This window comes from Stegodyphus dumicola, chromosome 4, assembly GCF_044657685.1.
Source record: "Stegodyphus dumicola isolate Sdum_Otavi_A_Nest chromosome 4, ASM4465768v1".
Lineage (NCBI taxonomy): Eukaryota > Metazoa > Arthropoda > Arachnida > Araneae > Eresidae > Stegodyphus > Stegodyphus dumicola.
The window spans coordinates 233,562,456-233,590,237 of record NC_140771.1 but is presented as its reverse complement, the minus strand read 5'-3'; the positions used below and the strand labels follow the sequence as shown (position 1 = coordinate 233,590,237).

At 31.0% G+C, this 27,782-nt stretch overlaps 1 protein-coding gene across 2 annotated transcripts in view; it reads right to left on the bottom strand.

The window, feature by feature from the left end:
* Window positions 1-3,029: 3,029 nt before the first annotated feature.
* The window catches only part of Cap-G (Chromosome associated protein G), a 68,487-nt gene continuing 43,734 nt past the window's right edge, over window positions 3,030-27,782 (bottom strand). For both annotated transcript variants that reach the window (XM_085816072.1, XM_085816073.1), the window contains exons 12-17: window positions 17,270-17,389; window positions 16,919-17,071; window positions 14,197-14,372; window positions 13,849-14,011; window positions 8,361-8,522; window positions 3,030-3,637 (exon numbers count right to left, since the gene is read on the bottom strand). In XM_085816072.1, the coding sequence (XP_085672198.1) occupies window positions 3,236-3,637; window positions 8,361-8,522; window positions 13,849-14,011; window positions 14,197-14,372; window positions 16,919-17,071; window positions 17,270-17,389 (1,176 nt within the window). In that variant the 3' untranslated portion in view covers window positions 3,030-3,235. The remainder of the gene's footprint in view (window positions 3,638-8,360; window positions 8,523-13,848; window positions 14,012-14,196; window positions 14,373-16,918; window positions 17,072-17,269; window positions 17,390-27,782) is intronic.

Genomic DNA, 27,782 nt, shown 5'->3' with positions numbered 1-27,782 from the left:
GCATAATTGAGTTTCCATGTTTCATGTTCTAACAGTACTGTAATTTGGCAAAGATATTTGAGTAAAACAGTTCAAATTTCATTTAATATTTCAATATTCAACAACCTTGGCTAAATATTTCAACTGATTAACAATTTCACAACAACATGTGCATTCTGACATTTATATACAATATCACAAATTGGTAGAAATGCACAATACCCAGAATTACCGAAACGATCCTAGGCTTAGCTTCATTTTCAAGAAAGCACACCCTACAGATAGATTACTTAAAAATTCCCTGGATGCTCTACTGGGGGCCCAAAGCCATCATGAGGTGATACTGATAGCTTAGATACTATTGAAAGGATAACAGCCACATTCATTAGGCACTTTTATTACATTAGTAAACTAAATATATCCCAAGTTTTTTGCTTAAACATTTAATAATTTTTTTAGATTAGGATACAAATGATGAAAAATATATTTAGACTCAAATTTTCGAAAATACTCGGAATCTGAATCGAATAGCTCATCCTTAGGAGAAGGGAGATATGTATACTGAAGTCCCCCACCCCCCTAAAAAAGAAATTTTAGTAATTTGGAAATTAATCCTGGTGTACTTTTTTTTTTTACTTCGTGTCAAGAAATAATTCATTTAGTGAACTTTTCAGTTTATGGCAACTAATTTTTGTAGTCCCTTTCACTGTGTGCAAGCAGGGAAAAAAGTAACTTTTTTGTTTATTGCATATATTTTTACTTAATATTATAATTTTTAATCAAATTTGTCATTTTTTTTTCTTTTTAGAATTTCATTTTAATTGCTTGAGTTGTGTGGTTGCATTATGGTTTTTCAAGCAGTTACTTCACAAATTTAAGTCATTTTTTTATTTTTTAAATTACAAAATTAAAAAAAATAGTGTTTCTTTGCCAAAAGTGACCAAAAGTAAACTTTCAATTTTGTGCACCAAAAAATCAGTCTTTTGCCCCACTAGCCGAACTGCTTGTTTTTGCGTAGAAACTAATGTTAATTATTAAAAAATTTTTTATTTGTTTTTAACTGTATTTGGGCCTTTGTGTTTTCCTACATTTTACAGTTTTTAATGAAGATCCTTTGAATTTTTACGTATTTTTGCCTTGTCAACTAGATTAATTGAAAGAGAAATATATCTTTGTTGAAATTCAAGGAAATAAATTTAAATGAAAAAAAAAAGTATGTATAGTTTAGTAGGGCAAACAAGGAAGTCATGTTGTCCACATCAGATTTTTTAAATAAATTTAGAGAATATTATTCATATCTTTCAGTCATTTGAATCATGCATCCTTAAAACATGGCTAGCCTTTATTTTATTGTTCATAATAGTGGAAGGGTTCAACTTTAAATTCAACTAGTCAAAGAATTTCAAGCTTAAGCACTCAAAATTAGATTTCCTCATAAGCCTCCGAAGTTACCGTTACATAACTGCAGTCATTAAACATCAGGCTCTACAGTGTGGGTTTTTCTACTAAGGGAGAATTTCTTAATTTCAAAGGGTAATGCTGGTAGCCTAAGTTAGCTGATAATTATTCATAGTCTGTGAATATGAAAAACTACTTTTATTCAAATTTTGTTGTTTATCAATATTTTCTGAACTTTTTTGTTTAATTCATAAAACATATTAAAAATAATTCAGACTTAAAATGTATATTTATTTTTCGAGTTTTGAAAAGGAGGCATGATCACTAGCAATGATAAAAAGGGTGCATGGGACATAAGAGGTTGAGAACCAATGACCTAGAGAAAGATAAATTGATCCATGAAATGCAACAAGGACCAATAATAGTTAGAATACTATTTCTATCATTTAAGATAATCGAGTTACATCATGGTAAAAAGTCGGCAATTTTGTGAGTTCTGGAGTCATCTAGAGCAGTAATCTCAAACTGAAATTGCATGTGGGGCATATGCAAGATGATGCAAATTAAAGCAGTTAATGGGCTGGAATTTTTTTTTTTTTTTTTTTTTTAAACAGAATGAAGTAAGGCAAAATAAAAATACAAACATATTTCACAAACAAAATAAGTACACTTAACACTAAAATTTAGATTTAGTTGCCTCCATATTTACTAAAACATAGATAAATAACGGAAAAATAACGAAGAGAAAAATTCATATTTATTATTTATTCCCTATCTGAAAACTAAAAGTTGGTGACTGCAAAAAACTGTGCTGTTTTACATTTATTTTGACAGTAAAATTTTAAATTTTCAGCTTCATATATATTCCACATAATTATAATATGTTGAATTAAATACTAAATAAAACTAAAAATAAATAACTAATGAAAATTTTTCAAATGGAACAAAGCTTGAGAATACATGACATCATTTTCTCTCTTTTATTCATTAAATTTTTCTTTGACGCACAGAGAAGAAATAATACATATGTTTATATGTAAACTGATAGAAAGGTCTTTCCTTGTTACTATAACTTGATGCTTGCTGACATTCTAATTCTGATAAAGTTTGTTGGTTTGGAAAAAAATTACAATAAAAGTCTTTTAGACTTATTACTAATTTTCAACTGAGGGGGACTCAAAGATTTCAGGTTATGCACAAATAGGCTTGTTTTTCTCCTTTACACATATACATGTTTCGAGAGCATTTGAGCTAATGTCCATTTAAGCTAAAGATATTTAAAAACAGCAAACCTTTAGAATTTCTGATAGACAGTCTCACACCCTGGAGATAATGTTTTTTTCCTGAATAGTGTTGCCATTATTTGCTTTCAAATCATTGAGTTTGTTAATCAAAAATTCATTACAGTTTTACAAAATATGAAATACACTATAAAACATATTTAAAATTCGAGGTTCCAGGTGCCCATGTTTGGGCAGAAGATTACGTTATTCAAAATTTGATTACTGTTGTTTTTTCACAGTATAAGAAACATACATATATTCATGCAGATTCTTCATTATTTAATTTCTTTAAATATAATACAGGGTGATAATATTGTGAATGAGTGAATTGACGCAAAATGTCGCTTTGAAAGAGACTAATAAATAACCTTATGCTTTAACAAAAATATATTTAATATCATTTATGAAGTTGACACCAGTATTCACTTAGAAGTGATATTAAATTAATTTCATACAGTTATGATTTGCCTAATATCCTTAGAACCTTTTGAATAGGCAATATTAAAAATTATATACATAAATAAAGTTCCCTTCCTTTATTCAGGACTGCTTATAACTGCTGCTTTAAAGTCTGACTATATGGGAGAACTTGCAGCTGAATGATCTTGCACAAATGTGGAATTTTTATGTTGAATTCTTGCTTCAAGTTGGCTTTCATTTTCTGATGTATTGGATTTCTGTGCAAATGATGTTGCTTGACATTCATTATTTGTATCCACAAGAGATTCTGTATGTATAGCTGATACCTTTTCTGATGTAAAGGATTTCCGTGAAGGTACTGCTGCTTCTTGATCTTCATTATCTGTATTCATGAGAAGTTCTACAGGTATAGCTGATTTTATTGTATAATCATCATTTGCTTCCACTGGAGGCTCTGCATCTATAGCAGCTTGAATCTTTTTTATGTAACTTGAGAAAAATCGTATACTTCTTTTAGAATAGGGATTTGTTTGTTGAAATATAGCCGACTGAAGGCTCTGGAGAAAGGGGGAAAAAAATATATATATATATATATACATTCAAAAATATTTAACAAGTAAACTAGTGGTTAAACTATTGAATCAAATACTATTTGCTTATTAATGTTAATATGGGTTTATATATTAAACTATTCAAAATATCATATAAGGAGAATCTGTAGAATACTTTCTGTACATTATAAAATTAATTTCAAATACCCAGAATTGTAAAATATCAACCTGGAAAATAATCTCTTATTTATATAAAATATTTTAAAAAACAAAAACTTTCCTTAAGTTATGATAAACTAGTTGGTTTAGATATGAACATGAAATAAATTAGCTTAAACTTTAATAAATGCATATTTAGAGACTTAAGTAACAAAAGTAAACAATTGCATATCTATTACTAAAAACAGAAATTTAACATTCTTAAAATACATTTGACATTTTAAGATTCAGATTTATGTAAAATAGGTACATTTCTGATAAGGTTTAAACAGTAAGTAAATTTGATTTCTTTGTTAGTATTCCCAAATACTGACTGAATGCAATTTTAAAACTAATTAAAAAAGTAAACAGCATGGAAAGCTTTAAATTATTAGATGATTCAAGCACAATTTCATAGCCAGAAATACTTTATTCTGTGTTTATTTAAAGTATCTTTGATAAATTTCATTTATTTCTGCCGTAATCTTGTACTATTTTATGTTGTATGCAGTTGGTTCCTTTAATGATAACTCTATTGGATACTTTCAAATATTCATATATAAAATAATGTCCCACAGATAAGCTGTGGGTGCGACTTGATGACAAATAGCAGTAGGGGAAGATTTGTCAAACAAATCTGCAAAATTTCAATTTGAAATTAAAAACCATTTTACTGGTTCTTTTCTGCATGTCCATAACTGTTTTTGCCATAGAACTCAATATCTCGATCTTTGAGTTCACCTGTAAAACGATTTCACTGCGGGCATAGTCTAAAGGCTGAAAGCCAACTTTAAAGGTATTTCAATAACAAATCAATGGTATTCCTTTGTTTTTGGTATATTATTTTTATTCTTAATGTAGAATTTAAATAATTCTAATTTGATCTGAGTCTGTTACAATAATTCAGTGTAATTTATTATAATGTATTATGTAATTTATTAGTCCAAAGGGGCTTTGTCCCTGAAGGACTATTGTTTTCATTTTGCGATTTTGCATTGAATCACTATAAATGTCCATTTCACTTTTCAAACTGTTGCCACCAAATGTTAGAGTCCTCCATTATATTTGAAGAAAAATAATAATATAAAATCTGCGTAGATGTATGTATATTTCTCGCATTGAGATAAAACAACGGTACATAGAGCCATTGAGTTTTGAATGATGTAATCCTCCTACGAATATGGGCATGTGGAAGACCAAATCTGAAATTTGTTTTATTATCGATTTCATATTTTGTAAAACTTTAATGAATTTGGATTAACAAACTCAAGGATTTCAAAGCGAGTAATAGCAACACTCTATGGGGGAGAAAAAAAACCTTTTTATCTCCAGCACGCGGAACTGTGTATCGGAAATTTTAAAGATATGCTCATTCTAAAATTATTTTGCGACATTGCTATTGAACTCAATTTTATGGTTTAAGTGCAAAGAACATGATATTTAATAAATAAAGGTAACACACAAAACGTTAAAAAACGCCCCTTTAGAAATCTGAAATCTTTAGAATAATTTAAAATCTGAAACCATTCAGATTTTTTTAAATATTTCTTTTAATATTGATACAGTATGCATTTGGAGCATTTTGGTAGCTACTGTGGGAGGACTGCTACCAACTAGAGTTACCCTGTATTGACTGGCGGCAGGTAGCATATCCGACTCCTTATAATTATGGGGCAAGTTTGTGAGGTTGCATAACTCTAATTGCATTTTAAACACAAAAGATATTTAATACAGTTACGAGAAGTTCTTTACACACACATATATATAATTCATAGATAGCATAGATAAGTATTTAAATGAATTATAGTCCTCATAGAGTGAAGAATCTGCTCACAAAGGTTTTACTAGTTGAGAGTTCAGGAGTGTTTTTCTGATGTTACTCCGATGGCGAAAATCTTCAGACCGAATTAGCCACGTCTCCTTTTAACATCCTCTGATTCGTTATATCTGGAATGATACCAGAGAAAAAATCAGATCATTGGTTCACCCCTCCTGAAATTGAGAGGCTTTGGCGACAGATACAGTGCAGAACGTTACAATCTAGCCATGAAGTTATGGCTCTGTGATGTCAAAAACATGTTGCCCGACACATCGTAGTGACCACACACACGATTTACTTATCTCTGTCTGGTTCGCCACACATTCTACCCTATTTAAAGCTAGTTATTTAGATTTTAGATGGTGCCATGAAAATCTGTTGTTGTTTTATCATTTCTCTCTGTTGCCATTTTATCACACATTCTATAAGGATACAATCAATGAATTGTAAACCATCAACAGAAATTTGTCAGTCCCTGCAGACTGTACTAATGTTCAAATAATTGTATTAATGGTATCATTTTCATTTATGTATTCTTAATTACTTATATTTATTTTTATACTTAAAGATAGTGTTATGAAATGTCCAGCTCCGCGTTTTTGTACGGGTCCATTGGAGTCATTAGCGACAACACTTGATGAAGAATGAAAACACAATTTATTAGCTAGTATTACTCAAGACAGCTGAAATATCATGTTTACAGTTGTCGGAAAACTACTACATGCTGAAACAATCAGCAACACAGCCTCAGGCTATAATGGTGAAGATAATTTCACGGCAAAGCATCAGAGTATAGCTCCCGACTCTGTTCGGTTGTCCTTGGAACTCAATGTACTCTCGAGACTATCTACGCTACAACTTGCAATGCATTTGATGATAGACTCTTTAGACTCTCAATACTTTCGAAAACCAACTAGACTGACGATCAGTTCGCTAGATGAGGCACTGCTTGACTTTCGATTGACTAAGAGACTTTGTTGAGACACACTGCTGAAGTTCATGGACTTCTTAGCAGCTGTAAAAGCTCGCCTGGAATAGATAAAAGCTGGATATGAAGAGATGAAGACTGAAATGAAAGCCGGATATGATGAGATAAAAGTTGGACTGGAAGAGATGAAAGTGGTTAAGAAGAAATAAGAGTCGGCCAAGAAAAGCTGCAAGAGAAACGCCAGCAGATGAAAGTGGATCTTGCAGAAGAAACAGGAGCCATAACTGATGTGGATTGGATTGGATTGGGTTATTCAATTATGGCAAAGCACACCATGGCTACCTGCCTGAAGAGAGGGATACCTTCGGGAAGGTCTTTCTAAGGGAAACTGGCTCGTATACATGTTACATATAGGGAAAACAACGAAAATGCCCATGCAGCTAGCCCGTTCACGGGATTCGAACTTCGGACTGAACTACCAGTGTTTAGTGTCTTTACCGCTTGGCCGCTGGTGGGCCCCATAACTGATGTGAAAATAACATAAGTGGCATCTGGAAAATCAAAGGATGAAGAAATGAAGGGAAGCAGCCAGTGAAGTGTCTGAGAAAGATCAAGAAATGATGGATGAAACATCTAACAGGATTAAAAAAAAAGCATGAAGAAATAAGAGATGGGAAGGAAGCTTTTGATTCTCAAGTGCCTGAAGTTGAAGTAAGTGAAGATGTGACTGTTACGTTCTTTAGAAACTGGTAGTGAAGATACGAAGTCGCAGTCAGCAAGTATTGAACCATCTGAAACTGCATGTGATGTTGAGATGGGAGTGCTGATGTAGAGCTTAAGCAGAAGTTCCAGTATGGAAAGAAAATACAGAGTTCACAAACTAAGTATGTGCCTAATAATGCAAGTTGTAAAGACACAAACTGGATTCTAAACCAGGATACTTCTGTTTGTAAAGATCAGATTCTATTCCTAACTCTAATGCAAACATTGGAACTGGCTTTCAGGAAATAGAGGTAAATAAGCATGTATCATCTGCTAAAAGTACTGAGGTGAACTGTACACATGATGCGAATAAACTACCGAGTGGTGAACAGTTTCGGATCTTCCTGTGGATGAAAAGTCTGAATCTTCAGACTGTGTTATGCAAAACAGAAATACATCTGAGAATTGCAGTGAGAGTATTTGACCCAGATATAACTTAATGAAAAGTCTGAGACTGAAATTCATTCTGAACTTTAATTTGTATAATTTAAAATTGTTTTGTGGTTTATTTGTGTCTATAACTTGTACGCAGTGTAAATATTTATTTCTTTAGTTATGTTATTTGTTTGTTTTATTATGTTTTGTTTGTATCGAATTTGGCTCCTGACCAAGGATTGTACTGCCCGGGACGTGCAGTCTTGGGAGGGGGCAGTGTTGCAAAATGTCCAGCCATGGTAAGATAGCTTCACTGCAAAGCAGCTTTAGGGTTGTCAGAAAATGGCAAGGGAAGACAGGGTTACCATATTTGGTGACAAAACTGGCGATATGTCGTAGACGGATGGAGAACCTTCTAGAACGAATTCTTACCAGTTTGAACCAGAATGTTCTCGAAGGCAGCCCAAAAGCTATACAAACCCTGCCTGCACACAATGTAGTCAGTCAGTGTCTCGTCAAGTTTTATCTTGAGTGTGTTGAGCTCCGAGAATGACCCAACCGAGCTGTACTCTAGTGCTTATTGTCGAGTGATCATCTATTTCTACTTCAAAAAGAATGCAATGAATTTTAATTTTTTTAACACTTACCTCAATAATTATTTTAATATTTTCTTTCAACTTGAGTAACTTTTCATGATCTTTTGGCATAATTCCACTACAAATATTATATAAATCTAGGGATGAGAGTCGCCAAGGTTTCTTCAGAAAACCTTTTGTCAATTTTAAAACAAGTAGGTCTTGAAATTTTTCCTACAAATAAAGTATATGTCAAAATATGGACAACTGTATAAAAGAATGGCAGTGACATTATAATTTATACATAAGATAAAAACCTGAACATTTAGTAAAGATCTAAATATTGGCTGCATGTATACAAACATTTGTCTTATTTTATAGTTTAGGATATTTGACAAAAAAGTACCTTAACGGTATTATTTACTATTATTCTTTTATAATAGATATGCAGTGATAATGAATAACCAAAACATTATAAATAATCATGCTGGATAGGTTATGGGTTTGTAACAGATTGAATGCACACAGAATGAATAATAGCTTAGTAAAATTTATTTTAACCAAAAGAAACACTTTACAGTTCTGGAACTCCCCCCAAAAAATGCACAGCTTTTCTCAGTATCACAAAGTCAATTTGAAACTACACTTCAAACTACTAAGAATGTTAAACACATCAAAATGCACAGCACATCTAAAAAGTGAACCTCACAGGAAGATCTCAATAATCCGATGTCTGCTCTGAATTGAAAAATTGAGCTTATGCTCTCACTTGTCTTCCCCTGGCCACTGTGAAATCTCTAGTATATTCCATTTCTTGGAATTACTGGAAGGCTTATACGGTTGAAGTTACATATAAGGTATCAGTTATACAAAGACCGGACCAAAATGTCGAAGTCCGATGACTTTTGGCAATTTTTCGCTAAATCTGGTAACAAAAACTAGTTGCTTAAAGCCTCACCAATTTAGCGGAATAGCCATTTATTTCAATGTGAACGATCCTGTAATCTTATTTTCTGGCAGAGCTTTGACTCTCCAGATTTTCATGTTACATTATACAAAAGATAGAATATACAAAAGATAGATACTTTTATCAATTTTTCAAGACGAGGTCGTCCATCGAGTGAAACGCCATCAAATCGTTTATTTGAACAGAATTTTTTGGAACCTATACCACCTACAGAAAAAAAAGAAAACCCTTCCAGAGAATGTAAACTATGTTCATCAAAGAAGAATGAATGCAAGTGGAAAACTAATTAGGAGAAAAACGAGGTATTATCGTAAAGATTGTAATGTGGGACTGTGCATAACCATGTTTCAAACTTTACAATACCCAGAAAAAATATTAAATTTTTGAAAAATATTACAGCTATTATTGATGTTGAATAAAAGCATCAACATTTGCAGATAATAAGTGTGCATTACTTAAACGTACGTGATTTTTCTCTCTCCAAAATTTACATGTAATTTTAAAAGCCTATATTGAAGCTTTTCTGCCTAGCTTAGGTGTAAGAGGAAAGCCGAATATAAAGTAAAACAAGGTTAGTTAACAAAAAATTTTACATATTTAAAAAACTGTTAAATTTAACAAAAATATAGTGTTTATTATATTATATGAATTTATTTTAAATTTCATAAACATTAATTAAAAAAACTGATGATTTTTGAATAAATTTTGTCAAAATTTTGTGACGAGTAAGGGGTTAAAAAATCAGATTAAAGCAGAAAAGTATTTGCATGCGAATTTTTAATTATCCTCTGTTTTAGTGACAACATATTAATTTATTTCAACAAAAAAGAAGAGGAATTATAGCTTTTTTCCTAATAGATAAAAAATTTTTGTTTTTAAAGAATGAATTCAAAAGAAATGAAAAGTAAACTAAATAATAATTTAATTTATTTTCTTTAATGTTTAACAGATTTAAATTATTTCATGCCTTCAGCATCTTAACATTTTTCACAAAACTCTGAAATATGCAGTAGAGATTTGACTATCTAAACTGGTAATATATGGATGGAATTGGATAATAAATTTTTATATATATAATTAAAGAAAAGAGAACAAACTATAAAAGACCTATGTGGTCAAAAACTTTGCACATTGAGCTGCAAAATTTAGAAAAACTTTAAAAGAAAATTCCTAGTTCGTACGCTAAAAAGTTGCTTAGACACTGTGGTTCCGTGAAAATATTAACATAAGCCTTAATGAAATTCGAATTGGGTTAATCTACCAATTACCACTTCTTTGTTTTTGTATTTTTGCTAAAGTCTTTTGTCACACTTTAATTCTAATGTTTAAAATATACCTTATTTTGATCAGCATATTGCTTACAATTAGTATTGAATTTTATTTGTAAATATTCAAGTGTTTATATTGTTTATTTAATCTTTTTTACACATTTCATTGCACTTTATTTTGCTTATGTTAATACTTTCACGGAACTACAGTATCTAAGCAACTTTTTCTAAGTCTTTAATCCGGACCTCAAAGCTATAAACTTTCTGCGCATGTGCATAATACCTTTATGCAAGCGCATATGCGTTTGTGCATGCACATAACACGTTTATATGTATTATGCGCACGTGTAAATCCTTTGTTTCTCTAACCATTCCGAAATCTGTTTATCAATTTCACGCTGCTCTGCGGCGGGGGTGGGCGAAACGTCGTGGTTCGCAGTGAACTGGAAGTTGATCTGTCAGCACTATCGTTATCTTCAGAGCAGATGTTTTTATTTTATTCGGCTTATGATTCCTTACTAAATGTAGTATTTCATCTCTATGTACTCCGTCTCTGATGTGATTTAAATCAAATTCCTCATCATTATAAATATCACGAATACACATCAAATAGTTTTCTGGTTACAATTTTCTAATTTCGACTATGCGTAATGTATGCTTTACGGCGCGCGTTGAAAGAAATGTTTAATAAAGTAAACAAATAAATATTAAGCTTTTTTTTTGTAAGTTTTGAGATCCTTTAGATCATAATTGCTCTTTATTTCATAAATTACGGTTTCATATTTTTAATTTTATAATTTCTGCATGTCATCTTACCAGATTTAAACTGACAATCTATAATCCGAAAAAACCGATAATCCGGAATCGCTGAAGTCCCGACAAGTGCGGATTAAAGACTTTTGACTGCATATGTAAAAGAATATTTCATATAAAAAAATTATTCTCGACATTCAGTTATTTAAATTAAAGACATTTATTTGCAAGAATTAATTTAATTAAGATCAACATTATAATTTAAAATAAATAATGTGCAAAATGAGCAATTAAAAAAAGGAATACTCATTAATTTTTTTCACATTAGGTTGGTTGACTTTTTATGGCAGAAAACCTTGAAGGTTGTTATGCGCCAGAAGAATGGTGAATAAAATTCGAAATGCACAAACACACTGTATCAGATGAATTGTTGAAATGAACCTGTAATGCTGATGAAGGCATGAATAAATGACTTTGAGAAATACTCTAGCAACAGGTAAAGCAGGATAAAAAGGAAAACACTTCAAATCATATGGTAAAAAGTCTGGTATGGTCTTTTAAAAATCTTATGAGGTTGATGTGAGGATTTCTTCCAATGAGATCTGTTAAGTTAACATAGAGTTAAAATGATATCCTTGTTTCTGACTAAAAGCAGGACAGCAGGTTAAAATGTGATTGACTGAAATGGAAACGTTGCAAGTGCCACAAATAGGCTCATTATCTCCTTTCAAGAGATACTGATGTGTCCGTCTGCAGTGACCAATTCATAAGCGAGTCAGCTTTTCCACATTAGGATTTATGATTAACACATTTTTATATTTTTAGGTAACTGTTAACTTGCCTTCATCTGGAAGAAAAATTCTTTTGCATCCAAGTGGCTTAAGTAATATACTTGACAGACAAGACTTTTTCCAAAGTTTACATATGGAGGCAAAGTAGGAGATGAATGTAGGAATAATGAATAAGAGAAATCTTAGGGATTCAGAAACTAAATTACTGAATACTAGAAAAAGAGCATTTCAAGGTTTCCAAGAACTTTACTTTCACTCTTACACATCTTAGATTTCTTTAATGTGTAGCATCTTCACTCCCATTTCACCAAATAAGTTTTATGAGTATGATTGGTTAGTGGTAAATCTGTTCTCTCATTTAAAAAAAAAAAAAAAAAAAAAAAAAAAATCCTGAAATTATAAAACCAGCTAAAATATGTTCATGAAAATTTATTATGTAATGAGAAATATGTGAAATAACATAATTATAAAGAAAAATCTTATCAGCATGGTAAAATCCCAAGCTAAAGCTGCTTCAGGAATTGGCAGATTCACTGTGAAATGATTTATGATATCAATGCGAATATGTGAATTATTAAATGAACTAGATAATATTATTTACCAATATTGCTTGTAAAACTTTTCATATTGGAAGTATTCTTTTGATATGCCACAAATTCCAAGTTTAATTTATAAAAACATTTAAAGGCCATGGTTGCATGTGGAAACATGAGATTTTAGGATTTAATAACATAGAAATATTTGATACCATATCAAAACATCCAACTAGAGATAGACATAATTTTTAAATACATAAATAAGCACTATATGTATAAATTTAACAAAGATTTTCTATTCATAAAAAGCAAATTTAAAGTTAATTAAAATTTAAATTTTAAATTATGAAATATTAATTGCAAACAAAAAATGATTAATTATTGCTGCAAACTAATCTACAATATCATTTAAATTCTGAGAGCATATGTAAATTAAGTGCAAGTATCAAAATCCATGAATAAATATATAATATTCCAAAAAATCTTTTAATCCTAAAAAATTTTATAAAAAAATTTTAAGACTAAATTAATTTGCATAGTGAATAATTGTTGAGCAGGCAGGAGACAAATCTTATCAAGGGGAAGTTGCCTCCGAACCTAATTATTCAATTTGTGTTTCGTCATCCATATAGGCTTGGGTATAGTAATTTAAAACCGAAAGTAAATCAAAATTAGTGGAGAAAAAAAAAAAAAAAAAAAAAAAGGAATTTTGAGAAATTTAGAAAACAAAGAGATAAAGAATCAAAATAATAATTAAAATAATATTGCCAACGTAAAAAGAGTAGAAAATCAAATTTCTAGAAAACCAGAGTAATTTAGAAACCTTTACCTATTTGGAAACTTCCCAAACATGAATTATGCATGTAAATCAAAAATAAACTATATACAATCTATAAAAAAATACATAAATAATACTAAAAAAAGGCAAGTAAATAGTATGTTTTAATTAGTTCACAGCAATAATTAATCATTTTTTGTTTGCAATTAAAATTTCATAATTTAAAGTTTAAATTTTAATTAACTTTAAATTTGCTTTTTACAAATAGAAAATGTTTGTTAAATTCAAATTTCATTCTTTGCAACAATGGTGCAAGGGAATTATTTACATTTAATTTAACTTTACTATTTTTTCTTATGAAACAATATATATATACATACATAAGCATTTGCACAATTTATTTTTCAAAAATATTTGAATACTTAACAAATATATCTTCTACATAAATATGATACAATTTTACATACCTTAAATGAGAACTCTTCGGAATGTTCGTACTCTTTTGAAAATTCTACCAATTCCAGAGCAGTTGTTTTGATGCTGATATTGTGATATGGACTAGATTTATCAGAATCAAATAGCAAGTTGATTATGGCCAAGAAAGATTTTACCAGACATTCAACTTCTTCCCTGACAAGACAAAAAAAAAAAAAAAAAAAAAAAAAAACTTTAACATAATTCTAAAGAAATGAAAAATGTGTTCAGTTTAACTTAAAAGATATTTTATTGCCTTTTAAAAAGATAATTTTTAAAATTTTCTCTGCTAAATCAAAATATTGACTATTTTTAACAGAAGTATATTATTAAAAAATAACCTTGAATGTCCATAGGTTTGTAGAAAACAATTAACATATTTTCTTGCAGAATAATTCTCATCAGGATGATACAACAGCATCATTAATTTTGATAACACACGAGGTGACCATATATGATGGGCTGTGTACATTTTCAAGATACCTTTCACTATAATGTCTCTTTCTTCAGTTTCATCCTAAAATTAGAATAGAGGAATTATTAATAAAGAAAAATTTAAGTAGTAAAGCTCTTAACTAGTTCTTGTTTGTTTTTACACTCCCTGTAGTGTCAGCTTCAAAACTAAACCTAAAATCCTTGAAAACTAACAAGAATAGACTAATGAGAGCTGACACAGCTGAAATGAATGCAAGCTGCAATGAAATATTTATATATGCAACATGATTCTGAAGGCCATGTGCAAAGCACTGCTGCATTACTATGTTGCTGTTATAGTCCAGAGAGAAGTTAAGATAATAATTTTAATTTTTTCTCCCCTTCCCCCCAAATGATCCAAATGAGAAATGCTGCATTGGGAAGATGATTTGCAAATAATTTGACTTTGTTCAGAGATTAACAGATGCAGGAAGAAACATTATTTGTATAGAACTTTTCTTAGGACCAAAATTGGCAGAAGATACATGCACAAAGGTAATGTTGTACTAATGATACAAATGATAGATGGAGGTTTTAATGTATTTTACAATTTTTGGTGCATAATTTTGTAGCATTGCTCTCTCCATCTATAGAAGTAAAATCACACCTATAATAAATAACATAATTTTCTCAAATCTCAACATTTTTTAAACCAAATTAGCCAACTTCAAAATAAACTAAGATTAAGTGCTATATATGTTACACATCTCATCTTTCAAGCTTTGTTCATACCCACGCAAAGCAGTGTTTAAGTAGCTGCTTCTCAGCTAGTAACCAAGAAACTTTAAAGTACACGAAAAATTTTAAAATATTAAAATATATATCTATAGGATGTCTCAAAACTCAATGTAAACACTTTGAGGAGAAAATAGTATACATTGATATAAACCATGTTCACACAAAAAGGAAAGATCAGAAATGAATAATTGGAGTTGTACATCAACACTCCAGAAAGCTTGCAAGACTGTACAGGGGACATGCATTGTTTAATTAACACTGAATGGGAAATCATCACTTCTTTTATGGGTTAGCTGATGATAATGGATGAATGCTTAGTAATATCTATGAAGTTCCAGTTACCTTTGAAAATGTTTGGCAATCCATGTAGCATCAGTGCATCACTGTGAATAGTTGGAACTTTAAACCACTCTTGTAAAACTATATTCTGTTTCTACCAGTAGCTATATTAAGTTTAATTTAATAGAGCATTTTTTATTTATGTATGTTGTTCTTTTTTTCCCATCTTCTATAGATGGCATGTACAGCCATTCTTTCCTATATGAATATGGTTCATATTGATGCTCTTTATCCCTCTTAAAATTTGTAGTTTTCGAGACACTCTATGTAGCAAACACAAATTGAGGTAAACAGTAGCTTTATAATATTGTTTCATTAATTAATTGAACTGCAAAATTAAAATCTTATGATCAAGTTTCATTTTATTAATATTTAATACTTTCAGTATTTTTTTTTATGATGCAGACATTTTTCGAATCAGCTGCTTGTATTAAAATAACTTTTTACAGTAAAAAGATGCAATTTAGATTATACATTAGGAGAAATCAAACAACAAAAATCAGTGTAATATTTGTAAATTTTGCAGGACTAGTTTTGATGGTTTAACTACAGAATCATTGAAACTATATAAGGTATTTCTCCCACTTTCCTAGCATCCTTTGTGGTGTAGTGGTTCTGCACACTGGGTCGGTATTCCAGAGTCGGTATTCCGTGGTTCGATTCCCCGCAAAGGCGGTTGCATATTTTTCATCTTTTCTGCTTCCAATTAACCTAATGTCTCTACAGTGGTGCCCGAACTAAAAGGGTTGTGGATGATGATTCTCCACACCCAGGATTTGGCGACTAGGTTCCTAGTCACCCTTTAAAAAGGGGAGTATATAAGGTATTTCTCTCACTTTCCTAGCGTCCTTCGTGGTGTAGTGGTTCTGCACACTGGGCCGGTATTCCAGAGGTCCGTGGTTCGATTCCTGGCGAAGGCAGTTGCATATTTTTCATCTTTTCTGCTTCCAATTAACCTAATGTCTCTACAACTAGTCCTGCAAAATTTACAAATATTATGCTGATTCTTGTTGTTTAACTTCCCCAATAATCATTATTTGGAGTGCTGTTTTAAGCTTAATTATTCATTAATCTATATATATATATATATATAAAACTGGCTGCTTCCAGTCTATTTCTTATAAGTCAAAGAATGAACTGTTCATTCTAAGATATTTAATCTTGTTGGAAATGGAGGAAGAGGGAAGAGAGAGGATGTGAAAGAATAAAAATGGCAAAGTTGTGTCTTTATTAATTACTAAAAAAACATGTAACCACATTAAGCAAAATTGATTGTTATTAATAAAATTCTTTTTATCTCACTACTATTCAATATTAAATATTAGTAAAAATAATTTGGCCTTATTGGGAGGGGAAACCACAACTCATGAATTAAATTATGAAGCATTATATGGAAAAAAAAAAAAAAAGTGAATGAAATTCAGGATTGACAGAGTACAAAAAATGAATAAAATAGAAATATTTCAGTAAAGTTTATGAACAGATATAGATAAGATACAGATATACATTTACCCTTGACTGTGATAATATATCATCTAAAAAGTCAATGAATGTCACTTCCCTATCTTCGGCTTCACAAAATACATTTTGTCCATGGCACTTCAGAATGTCAAAGATACCCTTCAAAAGCACACTTCTAATGTTAGAAGATTTTGCACGAATTTCCTGAAAGTATTTAAATTTATTAGTGGATTTTAAAGGAACTAGCTGAAAATTTAAAAAAAACTTCTGGAACAAGTGGGCAAAGATACATTAAACACATAATTACATTTTAATAAGGCTAAATACTTTTCCTTTTTGCCAAAAATTGTTAAAATTTGCAGTATTTCCAATTTTTTGTAAAATTATTAGTTTTTCACTCACTTCCATGAAAAAAGGCCAAGAATATTGTGCTTCTTCTAGACTATGCAAGCAGCATAAAGAAAGAGCTTTTATAGCTTCAGATTTTAAATCTGCATCATCAGAGTTTAAATATGGAGCTACCTATGGAATAAAAGATCCACAAATTTTCATTAATTTCCTAAAATTATTACAAATTTTATATATTTAAAGTAAATGGCTGCATTACATTATACATATATACTTTTGAAGGAAAATTCAGGGGGAAATAGAACTAATAACCTATTAATTAAAAAATAAAAAATGAGCTATAAATATGAGGGCATAAAAGAATCAGAAAGAATGCATTCTTCTTAAAAGTTCTTTTAATGCATATTTATGATAAAGATGACTTTTTGGCACAGAATTTTAATACACAAATTTATAAATGGAATATTCAACTAGATGATCTTACATGCACCTTTAATGTTAATATGACTTTGATGACAAAAGTCCTGATGAGTAACGAAACCAAATATATTGAGAATACTTTTGCACTCTTTTCCTTTTCCGATATTAATGATTAACAAAAAAACTTGGTTGGTTTGGTTTAGTTGATTACGCCAAAGCATACTAGAGCTACCTGCCTAAGGGAAGGGATGCCTTTATGTAGCACTTTCTAAGAAAAACTGGCTTGTATACACATTACACATGGTGAAAACCATGAACATGCCCATGCAGCCAGCCTGTTCACCTGGAATCGAATCCAGGTCAGAACTATCATTGTTCATCATTTTTACCACCCTGGCTCTGGTGGGTGAAAAGGAACTTGATGAGTAATGAAACCAAATATGCTGAAGATACTTTTATACAATTTCCTAGACAAATAATAACTTTCTAAAAACTTAGAATGAAATAATTAGTAGAAAGTAAAATACTGCACTAAATACTACTTAGCTGCAGAAAAAAAGAAGGGTCAGCTATGCATTTGAAATTTAACACATTAGTCCAATTATATAACTACCCTACTTAGCAGAAAATGGTTTTAAACAGTACTAAAATTCATAGAAATTCGTAAGACAAGACTTTTTATGCACAACTCATATACAGATTTTAAAACTTAAAAAATGATACAGCAAAGTACGTATCTTTGTTATTTAAATATATAATGTTACAAAGATGAGTTGCAAGGCATTTAAATTTTCTTTTTAAAATTTATTATTTGAATACCTTGCATTTTTGTTGCTCATCATTCTATGTAATAATCTTGTTAACTGTGTATTTGTTGTTCATAAAATATTGTTACGTTTTTCTTACATACAGGTTCATGGATTTGGAATGAATAACGATGACAGTACTTGATGAAGTATCAAAACACAATTTAATAGCCAGTATTACTCAGGACAGCTCCAAAAACACATTTACAATCATCGAAATGGCAAACACGCCGAAACAATCAGCAGCACAGCTTCAGGCTATAACGGTGAAGACAGCTTCACGGCAAAGCACCAGAGTACAGCTCTTGACTCGGTTCAGTTGTTCTCGAAACTCTACGTACTCTTGAGATTCCCTACAGTACAGCTCGCCAAGCACTAGACAATACACTTGATAGCCTCAACGATGCACCAACTCGCAATACAGCCGACGACCAGCTCGATGGACTAGGCACTGACTGACTGACTCACTCACTGCATACCAGCAGGGTTTATATAGCTTTTGGCTTGTGCTCGAGAACATTCTGGGCCAAACCAGTAAGAATTCGTCCATCCGTCTATGACATATCACTAATTTTCTTGGCAAATATGGCGACCCTAAACCCACCTTGCGGGAAAGTTTCTTACCGCACATTTCAAAACAATACCAAGCCAATCTTTTGAACAAAGCAACATCAGTTTTCAGAATTCGATACTAAAATGCTTAATTAACGTATTAAATATGCATGCACTTATATGTCAATATTTTCCTGCAAATTATTTCTGAAAGAATTAACACAGCATGTACTCTGATATGTTTTTGTGAATGGCTAAATAAGAGACATATAATGGAGATAACAGCCTGCATTCATTTTTTCTTCCTTATTTTATATATATTTATAAAATTCTATATAATTCCAGATATTTTTTCATAACCATTCTAATTCATCAACAATTCATTTATCTTCCTCATCTTGTAATTCTAATAAGTTTTTCCAATAGTCTCTTTCTTACAAGCAACATCATGTTTTTGCAATTATTAGTAAAATCTTCAAATCATTCTGAGCTATTTACTCTTTGAAATTGATTCAGATTTATTTATAATTGTTTTTCTTGCTTCCAAAGATGAACTGATAAAACTGTAGAGGAGTAGATACACTTATTAATTTTAATTCAATAGAAAGTAAAGCTGAAAATTTTCAACGTGCAGAACAAATGTTACAATGAGAATAATTTTTCTCGAACATCAGGATAACTTTGCATTCCATTTTTAACGAAGTTTAAAACATTCTAAAGTTATACATGCATTCTTATAAGTGTGTTATGCATGACTGGATATTATTATTGACCTTTATAGGACAAAGTTTAGCTCTTTCTGGCATTAACAGCTTAACACTTTTTCTTTACAATTAAAATTTTAATTTTGTCAGCTATTTGAAAGTATGAATAGCATAGCACTGTTATGTAATTTACTGATACTTCAGAGTCCACCAAGTTTATTGAATATAATATACATTGACATAGTGTTTAGTACGATTGAATGGACATGTTTGAGTTTGATCTATAGACATTCATTTGTGCTTAAAACATTATTTATCTATTTGTAAAGAATTAAAATCATTCATAACATACCTACCTGTACTGCAATAAGCAGCATATCAGTCAGATAATCTGGAGATTCAGATTCCCCTTTCAGCAATGGCATAATTTCCCAATGAGTATATATATATATATATATATATATATTTGCTTTTAAACTCCTCTTAAAGTGTTGAAATTTTTTTAAAATATAATATTTGCTAATACAAAATGCTGAACAGGATTAACTGCCACCAGCAAACATTCATCCTAGATGTGCTTCAGAAAAGAAATATAAGAATGGTAAATCTAACATCAGTTCTTTCACACATGATTCATACATGTTTCTGCACATGGAAATTAAGTACTTTTAAGGACCATTAATGAAAAAAATTAAGGACCTATCAGCAAATGGGAGCTGAATAAAGTCAATCAACTTATGTCTGAACTTCATTTTTGTAATATCTAAAAATAAAATAGTTCCGTAAGTAGGATGCATTCTTATTAAACATAATTTAATAAACATAACTATAAAACAAATTTGAGAATAAAAATCCACTTTATAAAATTTATCAACAAACATTAAATATTTTACACATACTTGTATAAATAGTTGGCCATATTTGAAAGAAGATTAGGGATATTTTATTTACGTTTTACTAACAGTTAACTTTATGTTGATTTTTCTTTTATGTCCCATTTTGCCACATATTTAGTCTAGAGGTTTAGTAAATAGCAAGTATATTTTATGACAATGGCATTAAAAGGAGGAATAAAATCATAATCAGCATGATTCATAACAGAAGATTGGCTGTTGCCAGTGCTGCTGCTTCTCTAGAGAGAGATATGTTAATCAGAACAAACCTGAAAGCCTGATGTAGGCATGGTTGCAAAGTTCTGAAAGTTAGTTATGCTCCGTCTAGCTGATGATGTTAGTGCTGTAGCTTCATGTAGAGTTTCTGAGATTGTAACCCAGTTAATATATTTTAAGGTTCCTATAAGCCACTAATGCACCAGAGGTGATAAGTTGTATTATTTTAAGTCTCACTAGATGCAAAGAATAAGTTTTACATTATTGTGCCGTATCTTGTGACCACAATAAGGATTAATGAAAGGCAATAACTTGCTTTAATATGCAGAGATAACTTTTAAAGGTGAGCAGTTACTTACAAATAATTAAATTAGGTAGTTAAATACCCTTAGTCGTTATAGATTTACATAACCACTATTAAATTTTATTTATTTTTCAATAACATTTGTTTAAAAAACACTATCAAAATCACAATCTAATAACATTTCACAGTTTAAAATGAATGTAATTTATGACACTGACTATTTAACAGTATTAGGATAATTCTATATTAAAAGCTACAAAACATTTATGTTTTTGTAGCAACAACACACAACAAAATAGTTATGCGTCTTTTTAGTTTGAAGCTTTCCCAGACATTTTGCCTTAATTTCTAAGATTTTTTTTTTCTCAAACATGTTTTCTAACAATTAGAAATCTATTTCAATACACAGACCAATGTTCCCACTAGTTTTTGCATGCTTTATCTCCTAACTTTCCAATTTCTTAACAGTGTTTTACTTGATATGGTAAAAGTTAAATAACCCAAAACCTCTCACAGACATGAAGCAAATTATCGCTATGTCTGAAAGTAACTACAAAAGTCACATAAAGGTATAAATAAACCTTTTATTTAAAAAGAATTTAGGACATACAGGCATGTTCTTATCATTACAAAATCAACAACAGCTTGTGGTAATTCAATTAAACAGGAACAGTCAAATTCAAACTAAAAATGTGGACTAGTAGTCAAAGACTAGACAATTTAGTTTTAATCTAAGCCGACTCAGCAATTTTATCATTACAACAAATTCAAATGTTAGCAGCAATAACGCAAAAATGAATAATTACAAATTATCAGAGCTGGCAAGAACTAAGGCATCATCCAAGTGGAGGACAAAAACACTGTCTTACAATGCAAAAACCTCAGTTTTAAAATTATCTGATTTGCATAATGCTGGGGAAACAGAAAGGGGAACTTATAGTAAAGGTTAAAATTATAAACAACTGTTTAATTTGCATAATAATAACTCTACATATCTTTGAAGAATAATTTTCTTCCTCTTTATGTATTCAGTTTCTTTCTTCAATACGTGTCCTCTTCACTTTAGAATTTTAGGAATTAATTAAAGATTACTATAAGTTGAACATTCAGAATAAATATGAAATGATATATGGTAAGGGCTGGTTTCAGAGCTGATGAGGCAGAATGTTTAGAATTTAGTGACACACAGTGCAACAAAATCTAGAAATGGCAACATTTTTAGAATTTAGAACAGGCACTGGGAGCAGAATTTAGGAGAGCACTAGGCAGGATAATTTAGGAAGGAACTAAGCGGCAGAATTTAGGATCCACAGACACTGCATCAGGTGGAAAAATGCTGAATGCCCTGTGAATAATCCATCGAGACATATAAGGTGAATCTTTTAAATTGTCAGTTTTCAATTTCTTTATTAAATTCGGAATGATCTATAATCCGGACCTCAAAACTAAAAACTTTCTGCGCATGTGCCGCGTTGACACATGCGCATAGGCGTTTACGCGTGCGCGTAAGACCTTTTACGACTGCGCATATGAGTGTGCGCAAGTGCAGAATGCGTTTTCGCGTGCGCGTTTTATGTATAATGGACGTATAAGCTAAAATTATCTGATTATCTATTTCAGTTAATGTTGATGATTGCATTGTTAATTAATTTTCGAATTGGATCCGGCTTATTATTTTTTGCAGACTCATACTTGCCAACCTATGACACTCAAAAATCAGGAGATTTTTTTAAGAAATCAGGAGATCTTTCACAATGTTAAAAATACTTTTTAAATGATAAAAATATAGTTTTTAATAATGAATTAACTTTAAATAGTTACTAAGTCTTAAATGCAAGCAAAACAAAAATACCTTAGACATAAAAAACATTATTACTTGCATCGTTAAAAAAAAAAAAAAATTACACTTTAATCAGTTTTCATACAAATGTTATGGACAGTGGCAGATTTTGCTTTCGTTAAGAAAGGAACTTCATAATTTTGTTCATAGCAATTGCCACGTAGGCCTGCTTTCTCTAATAAAAGTTTTTCTAATGTGTTATCACTAATATTAGATCTAAATTTAGTACTCGCTTTCGCAACAACACTAAAAATCCTCTCACACTCCGCATTACTATGGGGAACTGTCAAGATGGCCAAAATAATTCTAGAGAGTTCACTATATTTTAAAATTCCATCAGCACCTTTCAATTTTACAATTAAACTCCACTGGGTGTCAATCCTAGCTGATTTATAACTTCATCCAAGTTTTCTAATAGTAAACTGCAAAATTGCGACTGCAGTATATCAGTAGCAACATCAATATCGTCATCTTTCATGACTAAACGAAGTAACACAGGAAATCTGTTCAAAAAGTACCTTATATCAGAAAAAGATGCATTTGCTAGAGCAGAAACATCAGCAACTTTAGCATGCAAAATCACTTCATCGTTGACTGGAAATTTGTAATCACATACTCGAGAGAAGTAACTTCTAACATGAAGATAAAACTTATTTTTGTCTTCTTCTGAAAGTTCTTCCACTACTTTTGTAGTTGCAGCTCCTATTACCAAATCTTCATCTTTCTTCTGATTTTCCGTTTCACCATAAATCACATCATATATAGAATTACAAGACAAAACGCAGACTGGTTTTACAAACTTTGATTAAATGTCTTTAAACAGATCATAAATCATTGATTGCAAAACATGAATTAATGGAATTCTGCTTTGTAGAATTGCGTTAAGAACATCGAATGATGGCAAAATGAATTGTAAAAAAAAGCAAAAAGCTTTGTTAAGGTCCGAAGAAAAAAACATAAATATTCGTTCTTCACAAGATAAACTTACAATAATCGGAAAATGTTTCGTGTGCTGAGCAATTTTTTTATTTTGAGAGAAATTTGTATCAGCTTTACGCTTATATTTTGCAGTATTATTTTGAGAACTGCCATTTGAATTTCTGAATGATGCAGAAATTACTTTATTTTTCTCAAACCTATTTTTAACAATAGAAGTAGTAACTACATCTCCATTTACTTTAGGTGCTTTATAACTTTCAATAGAGCCTTTTATCTTAACTCTCGAAGCATTTACTTCTTCTTTAAAAAATGCAAGAAGTGGGTTCCATTGATCGAGGATTCTAGATAAGCATTTCTTTAAAGACAGCCAGCGTGTACACACATGTTTCAAAATTTTTCTTATTTCAGTATTATGCAGCTGTTGGAACTGTTTCAATTTTTCCTTTCTTTTAGAACTCTTTTCAAGATAATAATAAATATCAACAATGTATTCATCCACATTTAATGGTAAAGAAGCTGCCCCTTTTTCAGCTGCTAAATTTAAGAGGTGACAGGTGCACCTCATAATCTGCAAATCTGAATTTGCCTTTCTTAAGATGCCTGCAACACCAGTCTTCAAGCCTACCATTACTGGTGCATTATCGGCACCAAGTGCTAAGCAATTATCCAGAGGGACTTTAAAGTTTTAATAATTAGCTGTGCTATATTAAAGCCTGTCGAATGTCCTTCTAAAGTGGGGAGAGAAAGTAAACTGCACTCAATTTCTGAAGACTCTGGATTAAAAAAAGAAACAACAATTGGATACAGTTTTGAATTGGTATTATTGCTTCCATTCGTAGAGAGGCAGAACGGAGCTGTTTTAATGCAATCAATAACTGAAGATTTATTTTTCCAAACCCATTTCTTTAACAATTGCACCTGTTTTGGTCCTTGCACTTGAGTATTTCTTAGCGATTTCACTATCGGGAAACATTTTTCTAAATAAAGCTGCAGCGTGATCCGATGCATTCAGTGGCAGGTTGTGCTCCAGTAAAAAGGCAGAGAACAGACATTCTGCATTAATCACTTTTTGGTCTTTTGTTTCCGAAGAAAAATTTAATTTTTCATTTTTTTTCAAAACAACTCATGTTGTCCTTGTGTTTTTGTGTACGCACATGTTTGAGAACATCTGCCCTTCCACCATGCGAAATCGAAAAATCGCAATGGGAGATGGTACACATCGAAATTTATTACATTTCCTTGAAGAAATAATGGAAGGAAAGTCAACTGTGTATGATTTTTGAAACGTGCACGAGTATTTCACCTTTCTCGCAGACATAACAAAAGACGATAATTTCTGAAACTATTTCCCAAAGGCACGTGCACTCACACAACTCAGGACAAGATGAACGAAATAGCGAAAGAACATCCAAATAACGGCCAACGGCCTTGAGCTTGCTTTGTGCTCATTGGCTAATATATGCCAGATTACACGCAGTGGAGCTCGATGCCCATTGGAGAACGACGTTTCTGGATACGTATGCTGTCACTCACAAAGCAGAAATTCTCATCTGATTCGCAAGGTTTTATTTTAGATATAATCTAGAGAAAATTCAGTTGCTTTCAGACGTCCAAAATCACTTTTTTTTTTTTGTTCATATAACGAAGTATGAAGCCAAGTTCCATAAAAATTGTGAGAAATATTAAGAATAAGAAAAAGTCGGGAGAAATATATTGTAAATCGGGTTGGCAGGAGAGCGGTTGAAAATCGGGAGTCTCCCGACTAAATCGGGAGAGTTGGCAACTCTGCAGACTGTAAGAGCAATTTTATAAAAGTAAGCTTAAACTTTCGATTATATCAAATAGAATTTCCGATATATATTTGTTAATATGTAAAGGATCTAAAGCGAAAGTATGTTTTGAAATCCGAAATCTGTTTATCAATTTCACGCTGCTCGGCGGGGGGAAAGCCATAGCGGGCGCGTAATGAATTGGAAGTTGATCTGTCAGCACTATCCTTATTTTCAGGGCAGATGTTTTTATTTTATTTGGCTTATAATTCCTTACCAAATTAGTATTTCATCTCGATGTGCTCCGTCTTTGATATGATTTAAAACAAGTTCCTCGTCATTATAATTCGCTTCCGATAGCAAAGAAAGTGACAGAGGTTAGTGAAAACGAAAAAATTTCGATTGACAAATTAGTCGGTGTTCTCGACACAGCAATTATAGGACTTGAACAGGGGAACTTTGTAACTGAACAAGAAATTATGTCTGTTTAATAGAATTAAAGAGAAAGTATTATCACATGAAACGAAGCAAAACTTAAACAACTTACATTGAAAGAAATGTTTAATAAAGTAAACAAATAAATATTAAGCTTTTTCTTTTTGCAAATTTTGATACCCTTTAGATCATAATTGTTCTTTATTTCATAAACTACGGTTTCATATTTTTAATTTTAGAATTTCTGCATGCCATCTTACGAGATTTAAACTGATGATCTATAATCCGGAAAAATTGATAATCCGGAATCGCCGAAGTCCCGACGAGTCCGGATTAACGACTTTTGACTGTACTAGAAAAATTTTTCACTGTTTTATAAATGCCTATCCATGCGGAAAGATCAGAAATATTTTTGATAATTTCCATACTAGTGTCTAGTGAAATTTTGAGAAAACAAAGGGAAGATGAACATGTTAAGTAAAAGACTTCTAGTATCAGAAGTACATTCAAACATTGTTTTCATTGTCCTTCCAAAAATTCTCCAAAATTGTAGAAATTCATCACAAACTTTCTGTAAAATACATCCATTATGTGTTAATACAATGAAGACATTTTTCATTTTGTCACATTTTTTGTGGAGTCTTCTAGAATTGTGAGTCTGTAAATCTTGCCTTCAAATCCTTCTAAACTTTTTAAGTTGCAAAGTCTAAAATCCTCCAGAAACATTTAGCCCTACCAATTCAGTAACAACAACAAATACAACAACAAACTGTGGAAAAAGTGTAAAATTAATTTTATAGAGAAAACTGATGCATATTCCAAGACAATTAAATGGGAAAAATTCTTACCATGAAAAAATTAAAAGGAATACATTTTTAATTAATTACATGACTATTTTGCTTTTGCTAAGAATTGTTTTGTAAACTGTGCTTTATAGTATTTATTACCTTGTTTATTTTTCAGATTCAAAATAAGTTGCCAATATGAAAAGTAATGTCACTGACAGCAAAAAAAAATAAAAATGTTTTATTTTAATGTTATTCCTTAAATATGCTTTATATATAGCATCATTATTTTAGTTAAATTTATCAGTTATAATGTCCCCCTCCCCCCCAAAAAAAACCCATTGAAAAATTTCCAGATTTCTGAATTAAAAATTTCCTATAGAAATTGATTTTAAAATCGCCAAAATGTTCATACATCGCCAAATTTAGAGCTGTTTAATTAAAAAATTCACATCCCAAAAGCAGAAAGTTGTTTAAGAGCTCTTCATTAGAAAAAAATGAGATAATTTTGAAATACTTATGTTTGACTCCTTGCTCAGAAACTCCAGTATATTAGAAATAGGAACAAATTATAACCAATGAACCCATTCAAAAGATAATCATATTTGTCAGTGAATCGTCAAAAATATTCCTCCAAAATGATAATTCCCACTCAAAATAGCAGTCCTAAAAACAAGACATAAATTTCAGATGATTAAAATTAAGGACCTTCTGCAGATTTTGGCCGAAATTAAGGACTTTTAACGACCATACGAATCCTGTTCACACTAAAACCAAAGGACAGTATGAAACAATTCTCACAAAAGCTTAAATTGAACAATAATTGAAAAATATCTCACAAAAGCATTGAAAAATATGTTTTTAGTTAATACATACATACATCCATTTCATCATCCAATGTGTG